Here is a 26821-nt window from a genome sequence, read left to right as displayed (position 1 = left end):
AAGTTACAACATCTTACATTATTATCAACTTCATAAACTATATTTGGGGAATATTATTTTGGACAAAAAAAAGCATTTGCTTTTGTATGTTTGGTGAGTCTTGTTGAACCCAGCAGCTTCTCTCTGTCTCACAACAACACAAAACAAGATGGAGGACCTTCTTCTCCAGAAGAAATGTCCAGAATGTTTGGATTCCCAAATATCCCCTCAGTTAAACACTCCCACTCCAATATGTTTTATTTAACACATGCACAACATTGTCACTATTAACATGAATGCCTCCATCAGCATTGGGACGTGTTGTATTCCATCCTTTTAAAGCCAAAAACACAAAAGGGTAGTGTGTTCCAAATGCGCGTGCCCGCGTTAAAGAAAGCCACTCTCACGAGCATGACGCCGCTCCCGCCCATGCCAGCGCCGGACGTGCTCCCCCCCGTTCTCCCGCGCCCCGTCTTCAGCCAATGAGCGCGGGGACAGACGACGCGCGTGGGTTCGTGACCGCGCACGCAAGGCCCCCTATTTGAATGCGGGAGCGAGTACGTGCGCGCACTCGCGTGTTTCTTTGTGTGGCGGCGTGCAGAAGCGCAGTAGAACCACCATGGCCGACGAGAAACCCAAGGTGAGTGTCTGGGGAGAAACAAGCTCACATCACTGCGCCTTTGATCACGCCACGTCACTCAGGTGGAAGTGCGAGCTCCCTGCCGGGTGTTTGGCGATTTTTTTTTTTTTATCTGTAGAAAATTGTGGGTTAAAATGAATGCTAAAAAAAAAAATGCAACTACTCCATTGGAAACACCGGAAGAGACGTGCACGCGCTTGCACGGGCGCGTAAGCGTCGCTGCCTGATTGCATGAGAAAAAAAAACAGACATGCATGCATGCTCGAGATGAGATCTGCAACAGTTGCATCAACGCTGCAAATGCATTCAGTCTCTGTGTGTGTTTAGAAAATGCATTGCATTCAGTCTCTGTGTGTGTTTTAGAAAATGCAATGCATTCAGTCTCTGTGTGTGTTTTAGAAAATGCATTGCATTGCATTCAGTCTCTGTGTGTGTGTTTAGAAAATGCATTGCATTGCATTGCATTCAGTCTCTGTGTGTGTTTTAGAAAATGCATTGCATTGCATTCAGTCTCTGTGTGTGTTTTAGAAAATGCATTGCATTGCATTGCATTCAGTCTCTGTGTGTGTGTTTAGAAAATGCATTGCATTGCATTGCATTCAGTCTCTGTGTGTGTTTTAGAAAATGCATTGCATTGCATTGCATTCAGTCTCTGTGTGTGTTTTAGAAAATGCATTGCATTGCTTTGCATTCAGTCTCTGTGTGTGTTTTAGAAAATGCATTGCATTGCTTTGCATTCAGTCTCTGTGTGTGTTTTAGAAAATGCATTGCATTCAGTCTCTGTGTGTGTTTTAGAAAATGCATTGCATTGCTTTGCATTCAGTCTCTGCACGGAACTTAGTTCGTTGGTTTATAACAGCACGTGTGTGCCGCTGTGGAGCTCAGACAGAGACAAGCCATGTGTGCAGCAAATGTGTGTTCGTGTCCTAAGTAGTATGCTTTGAACGCGTCTGTCCTCCTAGAGACGTGGACAGAACTAACCCTGTTGTATGTATACATACATAATTATGTACTCGTTCACATGCACGGAGGAGATGTGTTCTGCAGATGCAGATGAGAGGATGTTCCTGTTTATCTCTAAAGGTCTGCTGCAGACTGGTCTGGGCTGCGTGTCAAACAACTCGTGTTGTGTCACTCGTGGATTTTGCTCAGGAGTTGGCAGAGGATAATAAGTCTGTTAATGCCAGTGTGGCCAAGGTGCCATGGTAGCAGATAGCCCCTAACCCACCGTCCATGCTCTGAAACGGCCTCCCCAGGCCAGGACACAACCGTGTATGTCTGGCAGACAGTCTGGTGGTCGTGAGGGGCTGTGGTGTGTGTGTGTGTGTGTGTGTGTGTGTGTGTGTGTGTGTTTGACTGACCCGCCCACTGCATTATAAATATTCCTGGGCTGCAAGTCATTTCTGTTTATGAACTGAACACACACACTTGTGTGATGAGAGCAGTGCAGCAAACGACTCGCCTCAAAACCATTTAGGCAGTTTATTTATTTCCATAGTTTGTATTAAGGAGAAGCCGGTTTGTTGTTCAAGTGCAAATCTGGGTCAAGTCAGGTCTTGTTTATTTGTAATTACTTGGACGCAACGAAATCCCTGAGGCCAAGCATCTCTACAACATCCATCATCATCAACACTAGAATGTAACAAGGATAATATGGTAAACAGACTGCACTTATATAGCGCCTTTTTTGCTGCTCCAAAGAGCTTTGCAACGGCCTCTCATTCACCCATTCACACACACATTCACACACCAATGGCGGCCAAGCTGCCATGCAAGGCGCCGGCCCGCTCACTGGGAGCAATTTTTGGGTTCAGTGTCTTGCCCAAGGACACTTCGACATGTGGCCAGCCGGGGCTCGAACCGCTGATCTGCCAACCTTGTGATCATTAGACGGAGACTCTACCTCCTGCGCCACAGCCGCCCTATGTTATTACATAATAATAAAATAACACTATTACTATTAGTTGTAATACAATAGTAACAATAATAGTGATAATGAACAGTAAGAATAATGAATCATATACAGGCTTGTTAGACCAGGAACTGTGTTATAGCCATTTTTACTTTATTTTGGAGGATTTGTGTTTAATGTTTTGAGTTATATTTATATTTCATGATTCATGTTTATTTTATGTTTTTGGTTATTTATGTTATGAATAATGTTTAGTTTTTATGTTTTTTGGTTATAGAGTTATTAGTGTTTTATTAGTAATTGATTGTCAGGTGGTGAGGTGATGGGATAGGTCCAGGTGTGTTTAGGTAGACAGCATAGGCCCAGGTGTGTTTAGGAAGACAGTTAGTGGCACCTGGGCCTATGGAAACAGGTTAGTTTGGAAAAACATTATTGTGACCACGTTCACGCTTTTCTTTAATCCCATACCTTACCGTCTGCTTTATTACTTGTCTTTTCGTTGGATTCATTGAATTACTTTTGATTATGGACAATGAACCTTTTAATTTTAAACTTACAAGGACAGTGTGGCGTGCGTTCTTATCCAACCGGACTATACCGTATTTTCCGGACTATAAGTCGCATCAGACAAAAAAATGCGACATTAAGAGGAAAAAAACATATATAAGTCGCACTGGACTATAAGTCGCATTTATTTAGAAATATATTTCACAAAATCCAAGACCAAGAACAGACATTTAATCTGGAAAGTTACGTTTATTCAACTACACAATAGCACACAGAACAACAGGCTGAATAGAAGTCCGGTATGTTAACGTAACACATTAACAGTTATTCAGCTACACAATAGCATAAAGAACATACCTGGGAGGCTGAATAGGCTAAATGAACATAAGCCAGCGAGTCCAACAAGCAAGTTACCAGTAAGCAAGTTCACCAAGCTACCGTTTGCTTAGCTTCAACAAGCTAATGTTTTAGATAACTTCTTCAGGGGTATAGTAGCAGCATATAGTTGTCACAAGCCCAGAGCGGCCCAGAGCGCCCTCTGTCGGCTGTAGACGGTAATGTTTACTCCTTGGTTCATGTCAGTCAGTATGAAATTATATATATATTGACATATAAGTCGCACCTGACTATAAGTCGCAGGACCAGCCAAACTATGAAAAAAAGCGCGACTTATAGTCCGGAAAATACGGTAACTGTTTTCATTACCTGGTGGAGTTGGTGGCTACAAACTGTGACGTACACTTCAGAATCAGATCAGATCAGATCTGAATCGCCTTCATTTAGGGATGCTCCGATCTGGATTTTTGGGGCCGATACCGATCACCGATTTTTTCCTCAAGATCAACCGATACCGATACCGATTTTTTTTAGATACATAACTGTAGGCCTACTGACTGGATAGCCTACATATTTTTTGCTTTTTAGACAAAAGTTTTGATCCATTAGGCACCAAGCAAACGCAGACCCATTTTTATGGCATAGTAAAGGTCTGGCCTATCACCCAGTTAGGGCCTGAAGCCCAAGTCAGTGATATGGCTGTATAAAAGACATCATAAACGTGGCCTTCATGGTTTACATACTGTTACGTCCTCCTATGTTTTCTGTTCAGTTATCTGTCTTCCCCAGGAAAAAAAAAAAAAAAAACATCTGTTTTTGCGATCGGCCATTTTTGCCGATCACCGATCGAGTCATTTGGAGTGAAATCGGCCGATTTAAATCGGTGGCCGATAAATCGGAGCATCCCTACCTTCATTACGTCTCGCTGTACAAGTACACAAGTAAGGAAGTAGCGTTGAGAACCAAGCGTGAGGCGGTGTGATGTACAAGTACCCCCCTGGACATGACGCTGGTATGTCAGGGTTCCCGCGCTGGTCTTAAAAAACCTCAAAGTCAAAAAGGTCTTACATTTCAGTTATTCGGTCTAAAAATGAGGTGCTAGGTCTTAAAAATGACATTAGCTTGTCCTGCAAGGAAATCAGTCCGACCACAACTATTTACGCGGAAATGAATCAAGCTGGAACCCAAAAAATGCCAATTCGCTTCCTTTTTTGTCTGTATGGCAGTGAAATCCCTAATTTCATCACCTCAAGGATGACAAAAAGCTATCATACGGTGTCGCGAATAGGTCTACATTTCTATCCAAAGAGGTCTAAAAAGGTCTCAAATATTTGAGTTGTTGAAACTTGTAGGAACCCTGGTGAGGCAGCGTGATGTACAAGTACCCCCCTGGACATGACGCTGGTATGTCACAGGGTCATTGCAGGGTCATAGCTTTTATGACATCTCTCTGTACAAGTACACAAGTTCAACAAGTTCAGTTCTTTGGCTTCGCTTCCTGAAACATGGGCATTGCAGCATTCAGATACGGTAGTAAAATAAAAGAAGTGATCTACAGTAATAAAGTGATGGTGTTACCGTGGCTTCAATAGTGCAAAGATATCGTGATACAAAGTATGATGATATGAAATGTAATATAATGCAGTATGGTAGTGAAGTAGTCCAGTGGTACTAGTAACTTTAACAGCCTCAACCCCCCCCCCCCCACACCATTTTAGCTACATGTACATGTTTGGCATAAGCAAGTGAATCATCAGTCCACCAGTCACAGCAGGGAGAGTAATCTAGCTCAGGCCCGGGGGCCATTGGCAGTCGTCGTGATAGACACTGGAGAAACAGTATAAGGCGGGAAGTAGGAATCTCAGGAGACACAGTGCTGGGGGGTAGTAGATGTCTCAGGAGACACAGTACAGGGGGTAGTAGATGTCTCAGGAGACACAGTGCTGGGGGGGTAGTAGATGTCTCAGGAGACACAGTGCTGGGGGGTAGTAGATGTCTCAGGAGACACAGTGCTGGGGGGTAGTAGGTGTCTCAGGAGACACAGTGCTGGGGGGTAGTAGATGTCTCAGGAGACACAGTGCTGGGGGGGTAGTAGATGTCTCAGGAGACACAGTACAGGGGGGTAGTAGATGTCTCAGGAGACACAGTACAGGGGGTAGTAGATGTCTCAGGAGACACAGTACAGGGGGGTAGTAGATGTCTCAGGAGACACAGTACAGGGGGGTAGTAGATGTCTCAGGAGGGACAGTACAGGGGGGTAGTAGATGTCTCAGGAGACACAGTACAGGGGGGTAGTAGATGTCTCAGGAGACACAGTACAGGGGGGTAGTAGATGTCTCAGGAGACACAGTGCTGGGGGGTAGTAGATGTCTCAGGAGGGACAGTACAGGGGGGTAGTAGATGTCTCAGGAGACACAGTACAGGGGGGTAGTAGATGTCTCAGGAGACACAGTGCTGGGGGGTAGTAGATGTCTCAGGAGGGACAGTACAGGAGGGTAGTAGATGTCTCAGGAGACAGTGCTGGGGGGGTAGTAGATGTCTCAGGAGGGACAGTACAGGAGGGTAGTAGATTTCTCAGGAGACACAGTGCTGCGGGGGTAGTAGATGTCTCAGGAGGGACAGTACAGGGGGGTAGTAGATGTCTCAGGAGACACAGTGCTGGGGGGTAGTAGATGTCTCAGGAGACACAGTACAGGGGGGTAGTAGATGTCTCAGGAGACACAGTGCTGGGGGGTAGTAGATGTCTCAGGAGGGACAGTACAGGAGGGTAGTAGATGTCTCAGGAGACAGTGCTGGGGGGGTAGTAGATGTCTCAGGAGGGACAGTACAGGAGGGTAGTAGATTTCTCAGGAGACACAGTGCTGCGGGGGTAGTAGATGTCTCAGGAGGGACAGTACAGGGGGGTAGTAGATGTCTCAGGAGACACAGTGCTGGGGGGTAGTAGTAGATCTAGTAGTCTCAGGAGGGACAGTTAGGATGTAACCTGAAGATGTAACCCTAACCATTTACATTTTACATGTTTGGCATTTAGCAGACTCCTTATTCCAAAGCGACTTACAATCGATACATTTGACTAAGAAAGTGAATCATCAATCCACCAGTCGTAGCAGGAAGAGTAATCCAGCTCAGGCCAGGGGCCATTGGCAGTCTCATACAAGGATAGAAGGAAAACCCTTTTTAAAAAACATATATAGACACTGGAGAACAGAGAGACAGTACAAGGGGGGCAGTAGAGGTCATAGGGGACACAGTAAAGGGGAAAAGCGGGTGTCTCTGACTTGACTTAACCCATACCCCCCCCCCCCCCCCCTCCACACGTCTGTGTTCCCCAGGAGGCAGTGAAGACGGAGAACAACGACCACATCAACCTGAAGGTGGCGGGGCAGGACGGGTCCGTGGTCCAGTTCAAAATCAAGAGACACACGCCGCTCAGCAAGCTGATGAAGGCCTACTGTGAAAGACAGGTGAGTCTGTTACTGTGAAAGACAGGTGAGTCTGAACCTAGTCTACTGTGAAAGACAGATGAGTCTGAACCCAGTCTACTGTGAAAGACAGATGAGTCTGTTACTGTGAAAGACAGATGAGTCTGTTACTGTGAAAGACAGGTGAGTCTGAACCTAGTCTACTGTGAAAGACAGATGAGTCTGTTACTGTGAAAGACAGGCGAGTCTGAACCCAGTCTACTGTTAGAGACAGGTGAGTTACTGTGAGAGACAGACAGGTGAGTTACTGTGAGAGACAGACAGGTGAGTTACTGTGAGAGACAGACAGGTGAGTTACTGTTAGGGCTTTCACACCGGCAGTTCCGAACGCCGGTTCGCGTTCGCGTGCCGAAACCTCCGAACGTTGGCGCTGTCTGGCGAATGATACACTGGTATGAACACGGGCTCGTTCACCAGACAGCGCCAACGTTCGGAGGTTTCGGCACGCGAACGCGAACCGGCGTTCGGAACTGCCGGTGTGAAAGCCCTATGTGAGAGACAGACAGGTGAGTTACTGTGAGAGACAGACAGGTGAGTTACTGTGAGAGACAGACAGGTGAGTTACTGCGTGAGACAGGTGATGTGAGGGTGTGATGTTATGGGAGTGTGTGGTGGGTGTGGTCTAGCCTGGCCTGACTCAGTTAGAACTGGTTTACACAGCAGGTTAGTGTTCTGCAGCACAAAGGGTCTGTTATCTGAGCTTGGCCCGGCCCCTAAACAGACTGACTAATATAGACTGACTTATATAGCTCCTTATTCCAAAGCACTTTACAACGGCCTCTCATTCACCCAATCACACACACATTCACACACACACATTCACACACCAATGGCGGCAAGCTGCCATGCAAGGCGCCGGCCCGCTCACTGGGAGCAATTTGGGGTTCAGTGTCTTGCCCAACGACACCTCGACATGTGGCCAGCCGGGGCTCGAACTGCCGATCTTGAGATCATTAGACGCCGGCTCTACCTCCTGAGACACAGCTGCCCTGACAAAGCCCCCCCCCCCTGTCAAAGCCTGGTTTGTTCTCTACATTGTTTTATTGGCAGAGTGAACGAGTGTTGAGCTTCCCCCCCCCACACACACACACATCCTGCTGTTGATCTCTTCGATCTGATTGAAAAATGTAAACAATGTTGTGGAATGCCAATAATGTCGTCGTCCCCCTCTCTGAACCTCATTCATTGTTGTCTCTCGTGCCATGTGTTCTGAGTGTTCTGAGTTTTCAAAGGATTGGCCAATGCTGCCTGGTCAGGACTGGTCACTGTTAACATGCTGCTTGGCTGGGGGGGGGGGGGGCAGGATGTGAGTCACTGTTGGACATAACATTGAGAGATTCTCCTAAGATTAGAGTAAGGTAGGGTAGAGTAGGGTAGAGTAGAGTAGAGTAGGGTAGAGTAGGGTAGGGTAGAGTAGGGTAGAGTAGGGTAGAGTAGGGTAGAGTAGGGTAGAGTAGAGTAGGGTAGAGTAGGGTAGAGTAGGGTAGAGTAGGGTAGAGTAGGGTAGAGTAGGGTAGGGTAGAGTAGAGTAGAGTAGGGTAGAGTAGAGTAGAGTAGAGTAGAGTAGGGTAGGGTAGAGTAGGGTAGGGTAGAGTAGAGTAGGGTAGAGTAGGGTAGAGTAGAGTAGAGTAGAGTAGAGTAGGGTAGAGTAGGGTAGAGTAGGGTAGAGTAGGGTAGAGTAGGGTAGAGTAGAGTAGAGTAGAGTAGGGTAGGGTAGAGTAGAGTAGAGTAGAGTAGGGTAGAGTAGAGTAAGGTAGGGTAGAGTAGGGTAGAGTAGAGTAGGGTAGAGTAGGGTAGAGTAGAGTAGAGTAGAGTAAGGTAGGGTAGAGTAGAGTAGAGTAGAGTAAGGTAGAGTAGGGTAGAGTAGAGTAGAGTAGAGTAGGGTAGAGTAGGGTAGGGTAGAGTAGAGTAGAGTAGAGTAGGGTAGAGTAGAGTAGAGTAGGGTAGAGTAGGGTAGGGTAGAGTAGAGTAAGGTAGAGTAGGGTAGAGTAGAGTAGGGTAGAGTAGGGTAGAGTAGGGTAGGGTAGAGTAGAGTAGAGTAGAGTAGAGTAAGGTAGAGTAGGGTAGGGTAGAGTAGAGTAGAGTAGGGTAGAGTAGGGTAGGGTAGAGTAGAGTAGGGTAGAGTAGGGTAGAGTAGAGTAGAGTAGGGTAGAGTAGGGTAGAGTAGAGTAGAGTAGGGTAGAGTAGAGTAGGGTAGGGTAGAGTAGAGTAGAGTAGAGTAGAGTAGAGTAGAGTAAGGTAGAGTAGGGTAGAGTAGGGTAGGGTAGAGTAGAGTAGGGTAGAGTAGAGTAGGGTAGAGTAGGGTAGGGTAGAGTAGAGTAAGGTAGAGTAGGGTAGGGTAGGGTAGGGTAGAGTAGGGTAGGGTAGAGTAGGGTAGAGTAGAGTAGAGTAGGGTAGGGTAGGGTAGGGTAGGGTAGGGTAGGGTAGAGTAGAGTAGAGTAGAGTACGGTAGGGTAGAGTACGGTAGGGTAGAGTAGGGTAGGGTAGAGTAGAGTAGGGTAGAGTAGAGTAGGGTAGAGTAGGGTAGAGTAGAGTAGGGTAGAGTAGAGTAGAGTAGGGTAGAGTAGAGTAGGGTAGAGTAGGGTAGAGTAGGGTAGGGTAGGGTAGAGTAGAGTAGAGTAGGGTAGCGTAGAGTAGAGTAGAGTAGAGTAGGGTAGAGTAGAGTAGGGTAGAGTACAGTACAGTAGGGTAGAGTAGGGTAGGGTAGAGTACAGTAGGGTAGAGTAGGGTAGAGTACAGTACGGTAGGGTAGAGTAGAGTAGAGTAGGGTAGAGTACAGTTATGAGCTATGTACAGTTATGAGCTATGTATGTACAGATAAGGTAGCTATGTGATACCAGTACCATCCATGCTATCTGGACCGTTTCAAAGAACCAATCGCGTGTCTGTCTGTCTGTGTCCGCAGGGATTGACCATGAGACAGATCCGGTTCAGGTTCGACGGACAGCCAATCAATGAGACGGACACACCAGCACAGGTACGCCTGGAGCCACTAACGGGAAAATCCAGGGGGGTATCACATCAACATCGCTAAAGGAAAATCTAGGCTTATTTTCTTGCTTAAGTCTCACGAAACGTTTTTTTTAGTTTTTTAACTGTCTAAATAACTGTCTAAATAAGCCTGGCTTTTCCTTTAGCGACGTTGATGAAATACCCCCCAGGTGAATAAAAGTTTTCTTGCCAGAAAAGTAAGATTGTTGTTGAAATAGAAAACATTCATCATTTTCTCACCATACTGAGCTGTAAGGAATAATCTGTTGACTGGAATACATTTTTGTAACGCAAGCTTTCCGTTTTTCCATGTATTAGCTACTTTCGGTTAAACGTTTGTCATGAATGTCGATCGGTCGGTTTAAGTGAAGCTAACAGAAGCTAACAGATGTGATCTCTCTCTACCTCGCTCCTGACAGTTGGAAATGGAGGATGAAGATACAATTGATGTTTTCCAGCAACAGACCGGAGGCCAAGACTAAAAGTGTCATGTACCCCCTCCGCCACCCTGTATCTACCCCCCCCCTCCCGGATCTACCCCCTCCCCCCCCTCCCCCCGTATCTACCCCCCCCCCTCCCGGATCTACCCCCTCCCCCCTACCCTGTATCTACCACCCCCACCCCCCCAGCTTGCCCCACCCCACCGTCACCACAGAATCAATATCATGCGGAAGAAGAAGTCATTCTTATTCCAGTTATACATAACTGCTGTTGTATAGTGTTCTCATTGTTGCCATGGTTTCCCCTCCTTCCTGTTTTGTACAAAAGTTAAGTTAAGCTAAGAGACCCTCAGACGTCAGTTAACTCATACGAGGGTGAGGAGAACTCTTATTCAGTCCAGGTTATCACTCGAGATCAAGAAAACGTTTCTCTCTTTTTTTTCTTCTTCTCCATCTCATTTAACTGTTTGGGAATGGTTCTGGCTCACTATCCAACTTACTTTCCTGGTATCTGCTTCAGAAAAAAAATCGGTTTTATATCTTTTTTTATATAGTAGTGGTTTGTGTAGGATGAAACTTGTCTTGAACATAGTTTGACTAGGCCAATGCTTTACAAGAAGGAAACCCTGAAGAGATGTTTTAGTCCAGTTAAACATCTGTATTGTCTAATACTTGTTCAAATAAAGTTATTCTCTCTTTTTGAAAAAACGAAGTCTTTTTTTGTTTGTTTGTTTGGATGAAAAATGTAATTGTGTCATAAAAAAACAGCAACTATGATTGTGTCTCTCTGGTTAGATATCGTGATACACGCAAAGAATGTATTCGTGTTATAATAATAATAATATTTGGGGGGGAGGGGGTGCAACACTTATTTATTTTTATGTCACGCTTTTGTGGCAGAGTAGAGAACTAATTCAGTTTGAGAGGTTTGGAACGCGGCCTTTTCCTGCTGGAAGAAGAAAGATCGACATTGACTGACGGCTTCCGCCACCAATCGGAGGCGAGAAGCGAAACGCTTTCCGTCCAACCGGAAGGCGAGAAGCGGAACGCTCCTGTCCAACCAGAGCGGGTGGAAGTCCGGGAGGGGGGCGGGGTCACCTCGTCCCCACGTCTCTCTCGGCAGTCGGGTGGAGTCAGAGCCCAGTCTCAGAGCGGCTTTAAAGGATTTTACACTCTCTCTCTCTCTCTCTTTTTATATACTTTTATTAATTCACACCAAAGCCTAAACGGAAGAGACTTTAGACCAGACAACATGACGACGACTACCACCTTCCAGGGCATGGAGCCCGGGGCGAAGAACAGCTCCAGGTAAGAGAATTCTGGGGAAGAACTCTTCATGGACAAAAGAAAATGCGATCCAGCTTTTTTTTGGGGGGGGGGGGAGATCTGATGGATCTGATGGATCAGGAGGTTTTAGGGAGCTGAAATGTCTGGGGGGGGGGTTAGGGAACATTGTCTTGCTGTTTTCCGCCTGGGGGCTGGGGGGTGATGAAGCATCCAGATATGTGGGTCTAAAGGGGTGGCCACCCACTTTAATGCCAATCATGACATCTGATTCTGCAGTGAGTGACTAACCACATGTGTGAGTTAGTGTGAGACACGGAGGTGAAGTTAGTTACATATCCGGGTTTCTCTCTCTCTCTCTAATGGCCCTTTAAACATGTCGGAAATGATTCTCTCCTGACTCAGACTAGTGTGTGTGTGTCACTGTGTGTGTGTGTGTGTGTGTGTGTGTGTGTGTGTGTGTGTCTGTGTCTGTGTCTGTGTCTGTGTCTGTGTGTGTGTGTGTGTGTGTGTGTGTGTGTGTGTCAGTGTGTGTGTGTGTGTGTCAGTGTCAGTGTGTGCATCAGCAGGTCAGGGTGAAGCTCCACCGGTGATGATGATGATGGGTGAGGTCACCAAGTTAATCATCACTGTCCGCAGGCGACTTGTTGTCTTTTCATCAATAATCGTCTTTATACATACATGTCATGTATATATGATTGATATATGATCTATTATATTCAGACTGGACGCTCGTTTAAGTCCTTTTTGGACTTTGCAACTTTGTCCAGCGCATAAGAGCCACTGTGGAGGACCGATGGCCTAACTTTCTGATGGCAGGAGGAAGTCCCACCACTTTAAAGAGGCGATTAGGCTCCTGCCTCGTAATCAGGAGCCTTATACGAGATGATGAGCCAAACATTGTTTCACCTTAGTTTGTCCTTTTATGGAGGTCTCCAACACGTCTGACCCAGCGGGAGGGTTCATGTGATTTGGTGGGTTGGTGATTAAAGACGCTCGGAGAGAGAGAGACGCTCCAGAAGTTGTCTGGGAGTCTGTTACTGCTGCTTTGACTGTCTTACTGCCAGAGAGGGGGAGAGAAAGAGAAAGAGATAGATAGAGAGAGAGAATACTGGCATGGCCGTGGGGATAGGCCCTCCTGCAATGTGATCTAAAGCGTCCAGAGAAAGAGATAGAGAGAGAGAACACTGGCATGGCCGTGGGGATAGGCCCTCCTGCAATGTGATCTAAAGCGTCCAGACAAGAAGACAGTAGAAGAAGTAGAAGTATTTCATCGGTAAAACGGAATATTCCCTTCCTTCCTTCCTTCCTCCGTGTTTTCTAAATCTCCTCCCCAGTTGATCAAATCACGGCCAGTCTGCTAATACGTCTACTAATTGGTCTCTAATGCGGGTTTGACTTGGGTGGGTGGGTGTAGGGGGGGGGGGCTTAAAGCCTTCAAACACATCTTTGGTCACTGTGTTCGTGTGTGTGTGTCTGTGTGTCTGTGTGTCTGTGTGTGTGTGTGTGTGTGTTGACACAGTCCGAGACCAGTCCCACACCAGTTCTTGGACCGTGACAGTCCAACTTCTGTATGATACTATTTACCCAGACGCTGCGGCTATCAAAGAGCCTTTCTGTTGGACAACATCAGACGCTCCCTGGACATGATCTATGCTGTCTGTCTGTCTGTCTGTCTGTCTCTCTCTCTGTCTCCCGATCTCCCTGCCAAGGCCCTGTCGTTCTGTCTCCCTGTCTCCCTGTCTCTCTGTCTGTCTGTCTCTCTGTCTCTCTATCTCTGTCTGTGTCTCTCTGTCTCCCTGTCTCCCTGTCTCTCTGTCTCCCTGTCTCCCTGCCAAGGCCCTGTCTCTCTGTCTCCATGTCTCTCTGTCTCCATGTCTCTCTGTCTCCCTGTCTCCCTGTTTCCCTGTCTCCCTGTTTCCCTGTCTCCCTGTTTCCCTGCTGTCTCACTGTCTCTCTGTCTCCCTGTCTCTCTGTCTGTCTCCCTGTCTATCTGTCTCTCTGTCTCCCTGTCTCCCTGTCTATCTGTCTCCCTGTCTCCCTGTCTCCCTGCTGTCTCTCTGTCTCATTGTCTCCCTGTCTCCCTGTCTCTCTGTCTCCCTGTCTCTCTGTCTCTCTGTCTGTCTCCCTGTCTATCTGTCTCTCTGTCTCTCTGTCTCCCTGTCTCCCTGTCTCGCTGCCAAGGCCCTGTCTCCCTGCCAAGACCCTGTCTCTCTGTCTCTCTGTCTCCCTGTCTCTCTGTCTCTCTGTCTCCCTGTCTCTCTGTCTCCCTGTCTCCCTGTCTCTCTCTCTCTCTGTCTCCCTGTCTCTCTGTCTCCCTGTCTCTCTGTCTCCCTGTCTCTCTGTCTCCCTGTCTCCCTGCCAAGACCCTGTCTCTCTGTCTCCCTGTCTCTCTGTCTCCCTGTCTCTCTGTCTCCCTGTCTCTCTCTCTCTCTGTCTCCCTGTCTCTCTGTCTCTCTGTCTCTCTGTCTCTCTGTCTCCCTGTCTCTCTGTCTCTCTGTCTCCCTGTCTCTCTGTCTCCCTGTCTCTCTCTCTCTGTCTCCCTGTCTCTCTGTCTCCCTGTCTCCCTGTCTCTCTGTCTCTCTGTCTCCCTGTCTCTCTGTCTCTCTGTCTCCCTGTCTCTCTGTCTCTCTGTCTCCCTGTCTCCCTGTCTCTCTGTCTCTCTGTCCGGCCGGCCGAGTCACGTTGTCACGCTGTCCTCGTTATAACCCGTCCCCCCCCCTCCTCCTCCTCCTCCTCCTCTCCCTCCCTCCTTCCTTACAGACATATTTGCCGGTTCATTGTAGGGTGGGGTTTTTCTAAAACAGACCTTTTCTCTTCACAGCAGAGAGCAGTAGAGAGAGCAGTAGAGGCTGTGTGGAAAAAAGCAAAAGCATGATCTCATCTGATGTGATCAGCAGCATGCAGGGTGAAGTCTCACACAGCCTCCCAGTCTGTCTGCTGCTGGAGGAATGAAACCCGTAAACCAGCCGTGGGTTAGACAGACAGACACTGTTAACGTTAACTAACCGGTTCACAGCTCACACACACACACCTCTCTCTCTCTGCCTCCCTGGCCGCGTACACACCACACGACATGTATGTGGATGTTTTGGGTGGGTTTCTTTAGGCGGGGGGGTGAGGGGGGTGAAGTCGAGAGTGTGTGTCGGACAGCTGCTCTTGTGTCAGCTGGTGGGTTCAGAGTCTCTGTGTGGAGGGAGGGGAGGGGAGGGGAGGGGAGGGGAGTGAGGGGAGGAGGGGAGGGGAGGGGAGGAGGGAGGGGAGGAGGGATGAGAGGGGAGGGAGGGGAGGAGAGGAGGGATGAGGGAGGGGAGGAGGGATGAGAGGGGGGGGAGGAGGGGAGGAGGGATGAGAGGGGAGGGAGGGGAGGGGAGGAGAGGGATGGCAAACACATCACTTTCTGCCCTCCACCCGACTGTCCTTTAGTAAAGGGGGGGGAGGGAGGGAGGGAGGGAGGGAGGCATTCCTTTTCATTACTGTGTCCTTTCTGTTTCTGTTCACCCGGGGGCGGGGAGAATACATGTGGCTGGAAAGTAGTAGGCTACAGTTGTTGTTGTTTTTATTTATATTTATTGTTTTTTAAAATAAAGCCCCCCGCCCCCCACCCTCCACCCCCGCCCCCCTCCATCCTCCACACCCCCCCCTCCACCCCCGCCCCCACCCCCCCTGTATAAAACTGCAGAGGAATGCCCGCTGAGCTCAGAGCGAAAGGGCAGCAGGTGACCAGAGTCAGCTGGAGGGAGGGAGGGAGGGAGGAGAGGGAGGAGAGGGAGGAGAGGGAGGGGAGGGAGGAGAGGGAGGGAGGAGAGGGAGGGAGGAGAGGGAGGAGAGGGAAGGAGGGAGGGAGGGGGGGAGGGAGGAGAGGGAGGGAGGGGGGGGAGGGAGGAGAGGGAGGGAGGAGGGGAGGGAGCTAGGCGATTGTGCATATCTGTCAGACGGACAGCCGGGGGGCTTGGGGGGGGGGGAGACCCAGCGGGTTGGTCCCGGATGGAGGGGTGGGGGCGTGTGTGTGTGTGGGGCGGGGGGGGTTCTAGCTGTGCGGCTTCAGGACACATGTTCTGTGTTGGTGTAATTGATTTCAACACATGTGAGACATGGCCTCCTCTTGTGTGTGTGTGTGTGTGTGTGTGTGTGTGTGTGTGTGTGTGTGTGTGCGTGTGTGTGTGTGTGAGTGTGTGTGTTTAGCTTTACCTGTGGGAGGGTGGGAGAGAGCCTGTTCACTCAGGTGTGTGTGTGTGTGTGTGTGTGTGTGTGTGTGTCTGTGTGTGTGTGAATTAGTGTTGTTCCGATACCGATACTAGTATCGGCATGGCCACCGATACGCACAAAAATGCTGGTATCGGTATCGGCGAGTACTAACAAAAAAAAAATCCGTTTTTTTTTTTTTTTTTTTTTTTTTTTTTAAGTACTAAAGTTATTTTGTTTGTAAATGTTCACTTGCTGTTGCACTTCTACTACTACGACTGTTTTATATCTTAAATGGATATTGCACTGATTGGCATCTGTGAGAGCCACATTTCAGGTTTTATAAGGGGTTGATTTTCTTGTCACCATACCAGGTAGACAATAAAAAAAAGTTCTATAGTATTCACTCTCTGTTGGTATTTTTTCCTGTTTTACAAAGGTTTTGAGCAGTGCCAGACTAAGTGTTAGCAATAATTTTACATCGAGGTGAGTATGCGGCTCAAAAAACATGTTTTTTGGTTTTGTTTTTTCAAACGCCGTGGTATCGGATCGGTACTCGGTATCGGCAAGTACTGCACGGTCAGGTATCGGTATCGGTATCGGGATCAAAAAATGGTATCGGAACAACACTAGTGTGAATGTGAGTGTGAGCGTGAGTGTGAGTGCGAGTGTGTGTGTGTGTGTGTGTTAGGGATGCTCCGATCTGGATTTTTGGGGCCGATACCGATCACCGATTTTTTTTCCTCAAGATCAACCGATACCGATACCGATTTTTTTTAAAATACATAACTGTAGGCCTACTGACTGGATAGCCTACATATTTTTTGCTTTTTAGACAAACGTTTTGATCCATTAGGCACCAAGCAAACGCAGACCCATTTTTATGGCATAGTAAAAGTCTGGCCTATCACCCAGTTAGGGCCTGAAGCCCAAGTCAGTCGATATGGCTGTATAAAAGAGGCATAAACGTGGCCTTCATGGTTTACATGCTGTTACGTCCTCCTATGTTTTCTGTTCAGTTATCTGTCTTCCCCAGGGAAAAAAAAAAAGGAAAAAAAGATCGGTTTTTGCGATCGGCCATTTTTCCCGATCACCGATCGAGTCATTTGGAGTGAAATCGGCCGATTTAAATCGGTGGCCGATAAATCGGAGCATCCCTAGTGTGTGTGTGTCTGTGTCTGTGTGTTTAGCTTTACCTGTTCACTCGTGTGAGTGTGCGTGTGTGTCTGTGTGTGTCTGTGCATGTGCGTGTGCATGTGCGTGTGTGTCTGTGTGTGTGCGTGTGCGTGTGCGTGTGTGTGTGTGTCACATGTCTAATGACTCCATGTTGTCTCCCAGGGTCCTGCGACCCCCGGGGGGGGCCTCCAACATCTCCTTCGGCACGGACGACGACAAGACCCCCACCCGCAAGAACAAGATGGCCTCCAACATCTTCGCCGGCCCTGACGACCCCCACGCCCACCGGAGGAACAACCCCCCCGGTAACCACCGCTAATGTTACGTTAGCTCCTGTTAGCTCCCGTTAGTTAGCTACCCGTAACGTTATGTTACCCTGTTAGCTCCCGTTAGCTACCCTTAATGTTACCGTACCCTGTTAGCTACCCTTAATGTTACCGTACCCTGTTAGCTACCCTTAATGTTACATTACCCTGTTAGCTACCCTTAATGTTACATTACCCTGTTAGCTACCCTTAATCTTACATTACCCTGTTAGCTACCCTTAATCTTACATTACCCTGTTAGCTACCCTTAATCTTACATTAGCTCCCGTTAGCTACAGTTAGCTACCGCTAAAGCTACCTTACCCCGTTAGCTCTCGTTAGCTACCCTTAACGTTACCCGATTGGACGACCTCTCTGTGCCTGTGACGACGTCACTCGTTCTTATGGAAGGTTTAACTGACGATGGCTGTTGTTCTTATCGAAGGTTTAACTGACGATGACTGTTGTTGTTGTACAGTTGGTTCACTTACTACTTTAGACAAATGTAACTTATTGTAAGTCGCTGTGGATAAAAGCGTCTGTGTTCACCCTTCTTACTACCCTGGTTTTTCTGCTTCGTTGTCGTTGTCGCTACAGATAGGGCTTTCACACGGCCAAGGAACCGTGCCTGGAACCAGCCGGCGCGTTTCCGACCGAAGATTAATCGGTTCGGAGCTTGAAAAGTTGGTTCTCAGGGGGAACCAGAAAATAGTGGTTCTCAAGCGGGAACCGAAACGTAGAACAGTCACGTCGTCAGTGGGTGTGTCATATTCTAGGCTGCAGAGACCAGGACGAAGGAAGGAGTCAAAATGTCATCTAATCTAAATCTAATCATTAGTGATCTTCCTCACATGCTCAGCACATGTACACGAACTTCATAAGCCATTTCTATTCCAGTAATGGAGCCGCTGGTTAGTAAGAGTAAGGCATGTAGAAAGTGTTTATTTCAGATACTGTAGTGGAAGATATGATCCTCATTTCCAGTGAAGTAGCTGCCATCGAGTTGTGACATTTTGGTTAATCCCGTCCCTTCATCACCCAACGTTGATGACGCGGATGGTTCCGGTTACACTGGTATGAACGCGGGCTCGTTCTCCAGACAGCGTTAAAGGTTCGGAGGTTCGTGAACGTGAACGGTTCCTTGGCGGTGTGAAAGCCCCTATGAGTAACGTTTCTGCACTGGAAGTCCAACTGTCAAACCTCAGCCCACTAGCATCAGTCAGTTGCAGCCTTGGCTGTGGACCGCCGACGGAACGGCCAAAGAGTCGGTTGGGAGTGATGAGGAGGATCTGCCTGGCCTCTGTGACGGACCCTGAGGCGTAATGAAAGGGATAGTTCACCCAGATTGTGAAATCAGCCGTTTGGTGGTCAGGACAGACTCCTTCAATCCTCACTTTCAGTTGTGTGTTTATCTTTTAGTTGTCTTCGTCTACTAGTCAGAAACAGTCAGACCTCAGCGGTCAAGGTCGTGAAGTGTCATACTGAGAGGGAAATACACTGGAGCATGAGTTATGGATCATCACAGGGAATATCTAATTGTTTCTGTGTCGTGTGTGTCTGTGTGTGTCTGTGTGTGTCTGTGTGTGTCTGTGTGTGTCTGTGTGTGTCTGTGTGTGTGTGTGTGTGTGTGTGTGTGTGTGGCTGGCTAACTATGCAAGAATGCGGGGCGTACTACACAATGTGTCTACGCTATTTTAAGATCTCCCCCCCCCCCCCCCCCCCCCCCGTTAATTACCTAGACCGTGCCGGCCCGCGTGAGCGGCGCAACGTTTGGGCATACTCACCGCATCTACTGTAGGTCCGTACGATTTAGATTTAGCGCTATCGACAACCCCCCCCCCCCTCAACACACACACACACACTGTCCTCTAGCACCCCCCCCCCCCCCCCGTTGTCAAAAGACCACTTGAGAGAGCCTGAGGTCCGCACATCTCGTGTGGGGGAACACTGTAAACGTTGTGTGATCATGTGGTCAGTGATTTACTCACTAGTTTACTCAGGGGCGACAGGACAGAAGAAGAATGGGAGAGGAGAAGTGTTGGCTGGTGTGGTCAGAGCTGGGAACTAGCTAATCCGTTTACGAGGTGTAGCTGTGTCTGTCCAGGGTGGAGGATGTGGTCTTAAAGGGGACGTCTTTTACCCGGCATCCATGTTCATGTGTGTTTCTGGTCGGTCCACGAGGCATATTGTCTCCCAACTGTCTCCAAGCCCGACTCTGACCTGACCTGCTCTACTCTGACCTGCTCTACTCTGACCTGCTCTACTCTGACCTGCTCTACTCTGACCTGCTCTACTCTGACCTGCTCTACTCTGACCTGCTCTACTCTGACCTGACCTGCTCTACTCTGCTCTACTCTGACCTGCTCTACTCTGACCTGCTCTACTCTGACCTGCTCTACTCTGACCTGCTCTGCTCTGCTCTGCTCTACTCTGACCTGCTCTACTCTGACCTGCTCTACTCTGACCTGCTCTACTCTGACCTGCTCTACTCTGACCTGCTCTACTCTGACCTGCTCTACTCTGACCTGCTCTACTCTGACCTGCTCTACTCTGACCTGCTCTACTATGACCTGCTCTACTCTGACCTGCTCTACTCTGCTCTGCTCTACTCTGACCTGCTCTACTCTGACCTGCTCTACTCTGACCTGCTCTACTCTGACCTGCTCTACTCTGACCTGACCTACTCTGACCTGCTCTACTCTGATCTGCTCTACTCTGACCTGCTCTACTCTGACCTGCTCTACTCTGACCTGCTCTACTCTGACCTGCTCTACTCTGACCTGACCTACTCTGACCTGCTCTACTCTGACCTGCTCTACTCTGACCTGCTCTACTCTGACCTGCTCTACTCTGACCTGCTCTACTCTGACCTGCTCTACTCTGACCTGACCTGCTCTACTCTGACCTGCTCTACTCTGACCTGCTCTACTCTGACCTGCTCTACTCTGACCTGACCTGCTCTACTCTGACCTGCTCTACTCTGACCTGCTCTACTCTGACCTGCTCTACTCTCACCTGCTCTACTCTGACCTGCTCTACTCTCACCTGCTCTACTCTGACAGGGAGACAGAGAGAGACACAGGGAGACAGAGAGACAGAGAGACAGGGAGACAGGGAGACCTCTACTCTGACCTGCTCTGAGATTTGGACCATCAGGACTGATTCAAAGGGCTTTCAAAGCGAGATATATCTCGACTTCCTCTTTCTTTATTTTAAAAATTAAAAAACACAATTTGGTTATTTTTGCGAATGTGTGTGTGTCTCTACTGTTGAACAGCGGCGCGCACCACCGCTCCCCTGGATTAGCCTACAGGGTGCGATCCCTCTTTAATCCCCACGACCTCTGACCCCCCGGACCGCACAGCTGCTAGCTAGCAGCGTGGCAGGCGCGCGGCTCTCCTGCTACGGCTCATTGTTCCCCAAGTTCACCTTCAGTTCAGCCAGACAGCCTCAGACGCCCCCCCCCCCCAGGACACACCTGGCTCGCCTGTCTCTTCCTTAAACCACCTCATCGTTTCACATGTTTGACATTTAGCAGACGCCACCTTTATCCAAAGCTTAGACGTAGACGTAGACTTAGAACAAATACATTTGTCATTACGAAGCTCCAAATAAAATACACGTGTCTAAGTACGCAAGTCATCAGTCAGTCCCTGTCTCCCTGTCTCCCTGTCTCTCTGTCTCTCTGTCTCTCTGTCTCTCTCTGTCTCTCTGTCTCTCTGTCTCCCTGTCTCTCCCTGTCTCCCTGTCTCTCTGTCTCTCTGTCTCTCTGTCTCCCTGTCTCTCTGTCTCTCCCTGTCTCCCTGTCTCTCTGTCTCCCTGTCTCTCTGTCTCTCTGTCTGTCTCCCTGTCTCTCCCTGTCTCTCTGTCTCTCTGTCTCTCTGTCTCCCTGTCTCCCTGTCTCCCTGTCTCTCTGTCTCTCTGTCTCTCTGTCTCTCTGTCTCTCTGTCTCCCTGCCTCTCTGTCTCTCTGTCTCTCTGTCTCTCTGTCTCTCTGTCTCTCTGTCTCCCTGTCTCTCTGTCTCTCTGTCTCTCTGTCTCCCTGTCTCTCTGTCTCTCTCTCCCTGTCTCTCTGTCTCTCTGTCTCCCTGTCTCCCTGTCTCCCTGTCTCCCTGTCTCTCTGTCTCCCTGTCTCTCTGTCTCCCTGTCTCCCTGTCTCTCTGTCTCTCTGTCTCTCTGTCTCTCTGTCTCCCTGTCTCCCTGTCTTTATCCAAAGCTTAGACGCAGACTTAGAACAAATACATTTGTCATTACGAAGCTCCAAATAAAATACATGTGTCTAAGTACGCGAGTCATCAGTCAGTCCCTGTCTCTCTGTCTCTCTCTGTCTCTCTGTTTCTCTGTCTCCCTGTCTCCCTGTCTCTCTGTCTCTCTGTCTGTCTGTCTCCCTGTCTCTCTGTCTCCCTGTCTCTCTCTGTCTCTCTGTCTCTCTGTCTGTCTGTCTCCCTGTCTCCCTGTCTCTCTGTCTCCCTGTCTCCTTGTCTCTGTCTCTGTCTCTCTGTCTCCCTGTCTCCCTGTCTCTCTGTCTCTCTGTCTCCCTGTCTGTCTGTCTCTCTGTCTCTCTGTCTCCCTGTCTCTCTGTCTCCCTGTCTCTCTGTCTCTCTCTGTCTCCCTGTCTCTCTGTCTCCCTGTCTCTCTGTCTCCCTGTCTCTCTGTCTCTCTCTCTCTCTGTCTCCCTGTCTCTCTGTCTCCTTGTCTCTCTGTCTCCCTGTCTCCTTGTCTCTGTCTCCCTGTCTCTCTGTCTCTCTGTCTCCTTGTCTCTCTGTCTCCTTGTCTCTCTGTCTCCCTGTCTCTCTGTCTCCCTGTCTCTCTGTCTCCCTGTCTCTCTGTCTCCCTGTCTCTCTGTCTCTCTGTCTGTCTGTCTCCCTGTCTCTCTGTCTCCCTGTCTCTCTCTGTCTCTCTGTCTCTCTGTCTGTCTGTCTCCCTGTCTCTCTGTCTCCCTGTCTCCTTGTCTCTGTCTCTGTCTCTCTGTCTCCCTGTCTCCCTGTCTCTCTGTCTCTCTGTCTCCCTGTCTGTCTGTCTCTCTGTCTCTCTGTCTCCCTGTCTCTCTGTCTCCCTGTCTCTCTGTCTCTCTCTGTCTCCCTGTCTCTCTGTCTCCCTGTCTCTCTGTCTCCCTGTCTCTCTGTCTCTCTCTCTCTCTGTCTCCCTGTCTCTCTGTCTCCTTGTCTCTCTGTCTCCCTGTCTCCTTGTCTCTGTCTCCCTGTCTCTCTGTCTCTCTGTCTCCTTGTCTCTCTGTCTCCTTGTCTCTCTGTCTCCCTGTCTCTCTGTCTCCCTGTCTCTCTGTCTCCCTGTCTCTCTGTCTCCCTGTCTCTCTGTCTCTCTGTCTCTCTGTCTCCCTGTCTCTCTGTCTCCCTGTCTCCTTGTCTCCCTGTCTCTCTGTCTCCTTGTCTCCCTGTCAGTCAATCAGTCAGTCACCAGCCATAGCAGTGGGGAAAAACTAATCTATGCTAGTACCTAGCGGCCCGTTGGCAGTCACAATGCTACAAGGAAGGAAGAATTATTACCGTTTTGTTTTTTTAAGTACCGGCATGTCTGCATTTGCATAGACGACAGATGTTTTTTTTTTTTCTTCCTCTCTCTCTACGGTGTTAACAGATTTAGTATCGTCCGCGGCAGGCATATTTTTTTCTTTTAACTGCTTTGCCTTCTCTAGAACTTTCCGAAAGCTTAAACTGCGTGTGAACTCAGAAGGAGAGGATAGAAGGCAGCCAAACCGGTTGGTTAGTGTTGGCTCTGCTCTGCTGTGTTGTGGACGGGGCTGCTGGGACGCGTTGTTGTTGGTGTTTGAGGCCCCAAACCTCCTTCTCAACTAACCCAAACCACCACCACTTAACCCTGGAATCACATGACACATAAAGAGATGGGTTTTTTCGCCACATGTGAAACATGTGCTGGGAAGACCTCCCCCCCACACTGTGTGTCCGTGTGTCCGTGTCCGTGTCCGTGTGTGTGTGTGTGTGTGTGTGTGTTTGTGTCTGTGTGTGTCTCTCTGTGTGTGTGTGTGTGTGTGTGTGTATCTGTCTCTGTCTCTGTGTCTGTATCTGTGTCTGTGCCTGTGTGTCTGTGTGTGTGTGTGTGTGTGTGTGTGTGTGTGTGTGTGTGTGTGTGTGTGTGTCTGTGTCTGTGCCTGTCTCTGTCTCTGTCTCTGTGTGTGTCTGTGTCTGTGTCTGTGTGTGTGTGTGTGTGTGTGTGTGTGTGTGTGTGTGTGTGTCTGTGTGTGCCTGTGCCTGTGCCTGTGCCTGTCTCTGTCTCTGTGTGTCTGTGCGTCTGCGTGCGTGCGTGCGTGCGTGCGTGTGTGTGTGTGTATATAATAGGCCTATATGGGGCGTCCATTGTTTGTGCTATCTGGGTTGGCCCGTCGGTCTCTGCTTACATTAGGCCTAGCGTAGCCTAGCGTAGCCTAGCACTGAGACGTAACCACAGACTGTTTAATCACCCCTAGCCTTTCTCTCCCTTCCCTCCCTCTCCTCCTGTAGCCTTTCTTGGCAGGTGGGTGTAGTGGGCCGTGGAGGAGAGGAGGGTGATCCTCTCCTCTCCCCTCATCTCCCTCTCCTCCTCTCTCCCCTCTCCCCTCATCTCCCTCGTCTACCTCCCTCCTCTCCTCTCCCTCCCCTCATCTCCCTCCTCTCCTTTCCCTCTCTCTCCCCCTCCCTCTCCCCTCATCTCCCTCCTCTCCCCTCCTCTCCCTCCCCTCCCCTCCTCTCTCTCCTCTCTCAACCACACTCCAGAACCCACTCTGCAATCAGAGCTGCGCTGAGATCTCTGTCTCCCTGTCTCCCTGCCAAGACCCTGTCTCCCTGTCTCCCTGTCTCCCTGCTCTGTCTCCCTGTCTCCCTGCCAAGACCCTGTCTCCCTGTCTCTCTGTCTACCTGTCTCCCTGCCAAGGCCCTGTCTCCCTGTCTCCCTGCCAAGCCCGCTGATCTCCTCAGGGCAGGCAGAGAGACAGATTTTCTTTCCGGAGTATCTAGTTGTGAGTGTGAGGGTACAGTAGCTAGCCTAGTCTATCTGAGGTGTCTAGTTGTAGTGTGAGGGTACAGTAGCTAGCCTAGTCTATCTGAGGTGTCTTTGTGGTACAGTAGCTAGCCTAGCCTATCTGAGGTGTCTTTGTGGTACAGTAGCTAGCCTAGTCTATCTGAGGTGTCTTTGTGGTACAGTAGCTAGCCTAGTCTATCTGAGGTGTCTCTGTGGTACAGTAGCTAGCCTAGTCTATCTGAGGTGTCTTTGTGGTACAGTAGCTTAGCATAGCCTATCTGAGGTGTCTTTGTGTCCGTGTCGGCCAGCAGCACTCTGGTATGAGGAGCAGGCGTCCGGCGTCTCTTTGATAATGGACCTCTTGTGGCGCATTGCTCTCTGCAACGCCAACGCTTCAGTTCACTCCATTAAGGAGTAGGCGGGTGATAACATGGACCGCGCTGGGCTGTCTGTGTCCTGCCTTTGTGTTTCCAGAGAGCAGGATGACCCGTCTGTGATGTCACTCTGCTGTGGTCCAGCTGTTGTTCTACCCAGGGGGGGGAGGGGGGGTGGACTGTTAGCTAGCTACACTAGAACGGCCATGGGTGGGGTCATTTGACACTAGGACAGCCATGGGTGGGGTCATTTAACACTAGAACAGCCATGGGTGGGGTCATTTAACACTAGAACAGCCATGGGTGGGGGTCATTTAACACTAGAACAGCCATGGGTGGGGGTCATTTAACACTAGAACAGCCATGGGTGGGGTCATTTTCTGTTTGATAAGCTAGTATGAAGCTATTTTGCAGTTTTTCTGTGTAGGAGGCAGGCTAATTTACAAGTCGTCCCTCCTGAAGACCTCCATCTCTTCAGGCTACACCTTAACTGTCCCTCCTAAAGACCTCCATCTCTTAACTGTCCCTCCTGAAGACCTCCATCTCTTCAGGCTACACCTTAACTGTCCCTCCTAAAGACCTCCATCTCTTCAGGCTACACCTTAACTGTCCCTCCTAAAGACCTCCATCTCTTCAGGCTACACCTTAACTGTCCCTCCTAAAGACTACCATCTCTTCAGGCTACACCTTAACTGTCCCTCCTGAAGACCTCCATCTCTTCAGGCTACACCTTAACTGTCCCTCCTGAAGACCTCCATCTCTTCAGGCTACACCTTAACTGTCCCTCCTAAAGACCTCCATCTCTTCAGGCTACACCTTAACTGTCCCTCCTGAAGACCTCCATCTCTTCAGGCTACACCTTAACTGTCCCTCCTAAAGACCTCCATCTCTTCAGGCTACACCTTAACTGTCCCTCCTGAAGACCTCCATCTCTTCAGGCTACACCTTAACTGTCCCTCCTAAAGACCTCCATCTCTTCAGGCTACACCTTAACTGTCCCTCCCCCTGGCCTGAGCAGGGATGACTCCTCCTGTGATGACTGGCGGGGAGATGATTCACCTACTGAGGCGAAACGTGTTTTGTTGTAAGTCGCCTCGGATAAAGGCGTCTGCTAAATGTCGGAACATGTAAATAAATGTAAACTGTAGGCGTGTCTGTGTGGGGTTATGTTAGGTTCTGGCTCAGGGTGGATCTGGATCCCAGCCACTGCCTCTGCTGCTGGGCCTGACGGTGTCTGGGCAGGCAGGCGGGTTTGGTGCCGGAAAACATGTTTTGCAAAGTGTTTTTTTGTTGTTTTTTTCTGCCGTTTTCTCATGTCGTTTCGGCAAGTCCGATCCTGTAAGGCTGAGCTGTGTGACATCTTGAGGGGGATGAACACTAAGGTGCTAAAGGGCTCGCTTTGGCAAAAGCCTGATCCCCGCAGCCGTTGTTGCCTTAGATAACAGACCGACCACGCTGAGTGTGTGTGCGTGTGTATCTGTCGTGTGTAGTACTGTCTGTTTGTTGTCTGTCAACAACTAGTAGAGGAGAATGTCTGTCGCTGGGCTCACCACCCACGGCCCTCTGGGATCTCCACCACTGTCTCCATAGTTGTCAGAGTTCACTTAGAGGTCAGAGTTCACTAATCAGTAACATAGGGGGTCAGAATTCACTTATCAGTAACTGATTCGGATATAAAACTCCTTGACCTTGAACTTATGAAACATGAAGTGGTAATGAATTGTAGCCTGGTTGTCTGTGTAGCCTGGTTGTCTGGTTGTCTGTGTAGCCTGGTTGTCTGTGTAGCCTGGTTGTCTGTGTAGCCTGGTTGTCTGTGTAGCCTGGTTGTCTGTGTAGCCTGGTTGTCTGGTTGTTTTTGTAGCTAGGGATGCTCCGATTTATCGGCCACCGATTTAAATCGGCCGATTTCACTCCAAATGACTCGATCGGTGATCGGCAAAAATGGCCGATCGCAAAAACCGTTTTTTTTTTTTTTTTTTTTTTTTTCCTGGGGAAGACAGATAACTGAACAGAAAACATAGGAGGACGTAACAGTATGTAAACCATGAAGGCCACGTTTATGATGTCTTTTATACAGCCATATCACTGACTTGGGCTTCAGGCCCTAACTGGGTGATAGGCCAGACTTTTACTATGCCATAAAAATGGGTCTGCGTTTGCTTGGTGCCTAATGGATCAAAACTTTTGTCTAAAAAGCAAAAAATATGTAGGCTATCCAGTCAGTAGGCCTACAGTCATG

The 26821-nt window shown here is 49.0% G+C and overlaps 2 protein-coding genes across 2 annotated transcripts in view; both read left to right on the top strand.

The window, feature by feature from the left end:
- The first annotated feature begins 562 nt into the window (after positions 1–562).
- LOC308151873 (small ubiquitin-related modifier 2) lies at positions 563–10983 on the top strand. Its single transcript, XM_080524763.1, has 4 exons — positions 563–619; positions 6707–6838; positions 9762–9833; positions 10267–10983. The coding sequence occupies exons 1-4, from the start codon at positions 599–601 to the stop codon at positions 10327–10329; spliced, it is 288 nt and encodes a 95-aa protein (XP_080380889.1). The 5' UTR covers positions 563–598; the 3' UTR covers positions 10330–10983.
- Positions 10984–11420: 437 nt separating this feature from the next.
- LOC308150836 (jupiter microtubule associated homolog 1-like) overlaps positions 11421–26821 on the top strand; it is a gene marked incomplete at its 3' end in the record, with an annotated part of 27760 nt that continues 12359 nt past the window's right edge. Inside the window, exons 1-2 of the mRNA XM_080523626.1 lie at positions 11421–11595; positions 17095–17237. Coding sequence (XP_080379752.1) covers positions 11540–11595; positions 17095–17237 — 199 coding nt within the window. The 5' untranslated portion in view covers positions 11421–11539. The remainder of the gene's footprint in view (positions 11596–17094; positions 17238–26821) is intronic.

The sequence above is a fragment of the Nansenia antarctica genome (assembly GCF_963989245.1).
Source record: "Nansenia antarctica genome assembly, chromosome: 2".
NCBI lineage: Eukaryota > Metazoa > Chordata > Actinopteri > Argentiniformes > Microstomatidae > Nansenia > Nansenia antarctica.
Note: the sequence above shows the minus strand (reverse complement) of the source record. Positions and strands in the feature narration are given on the sequence as shown.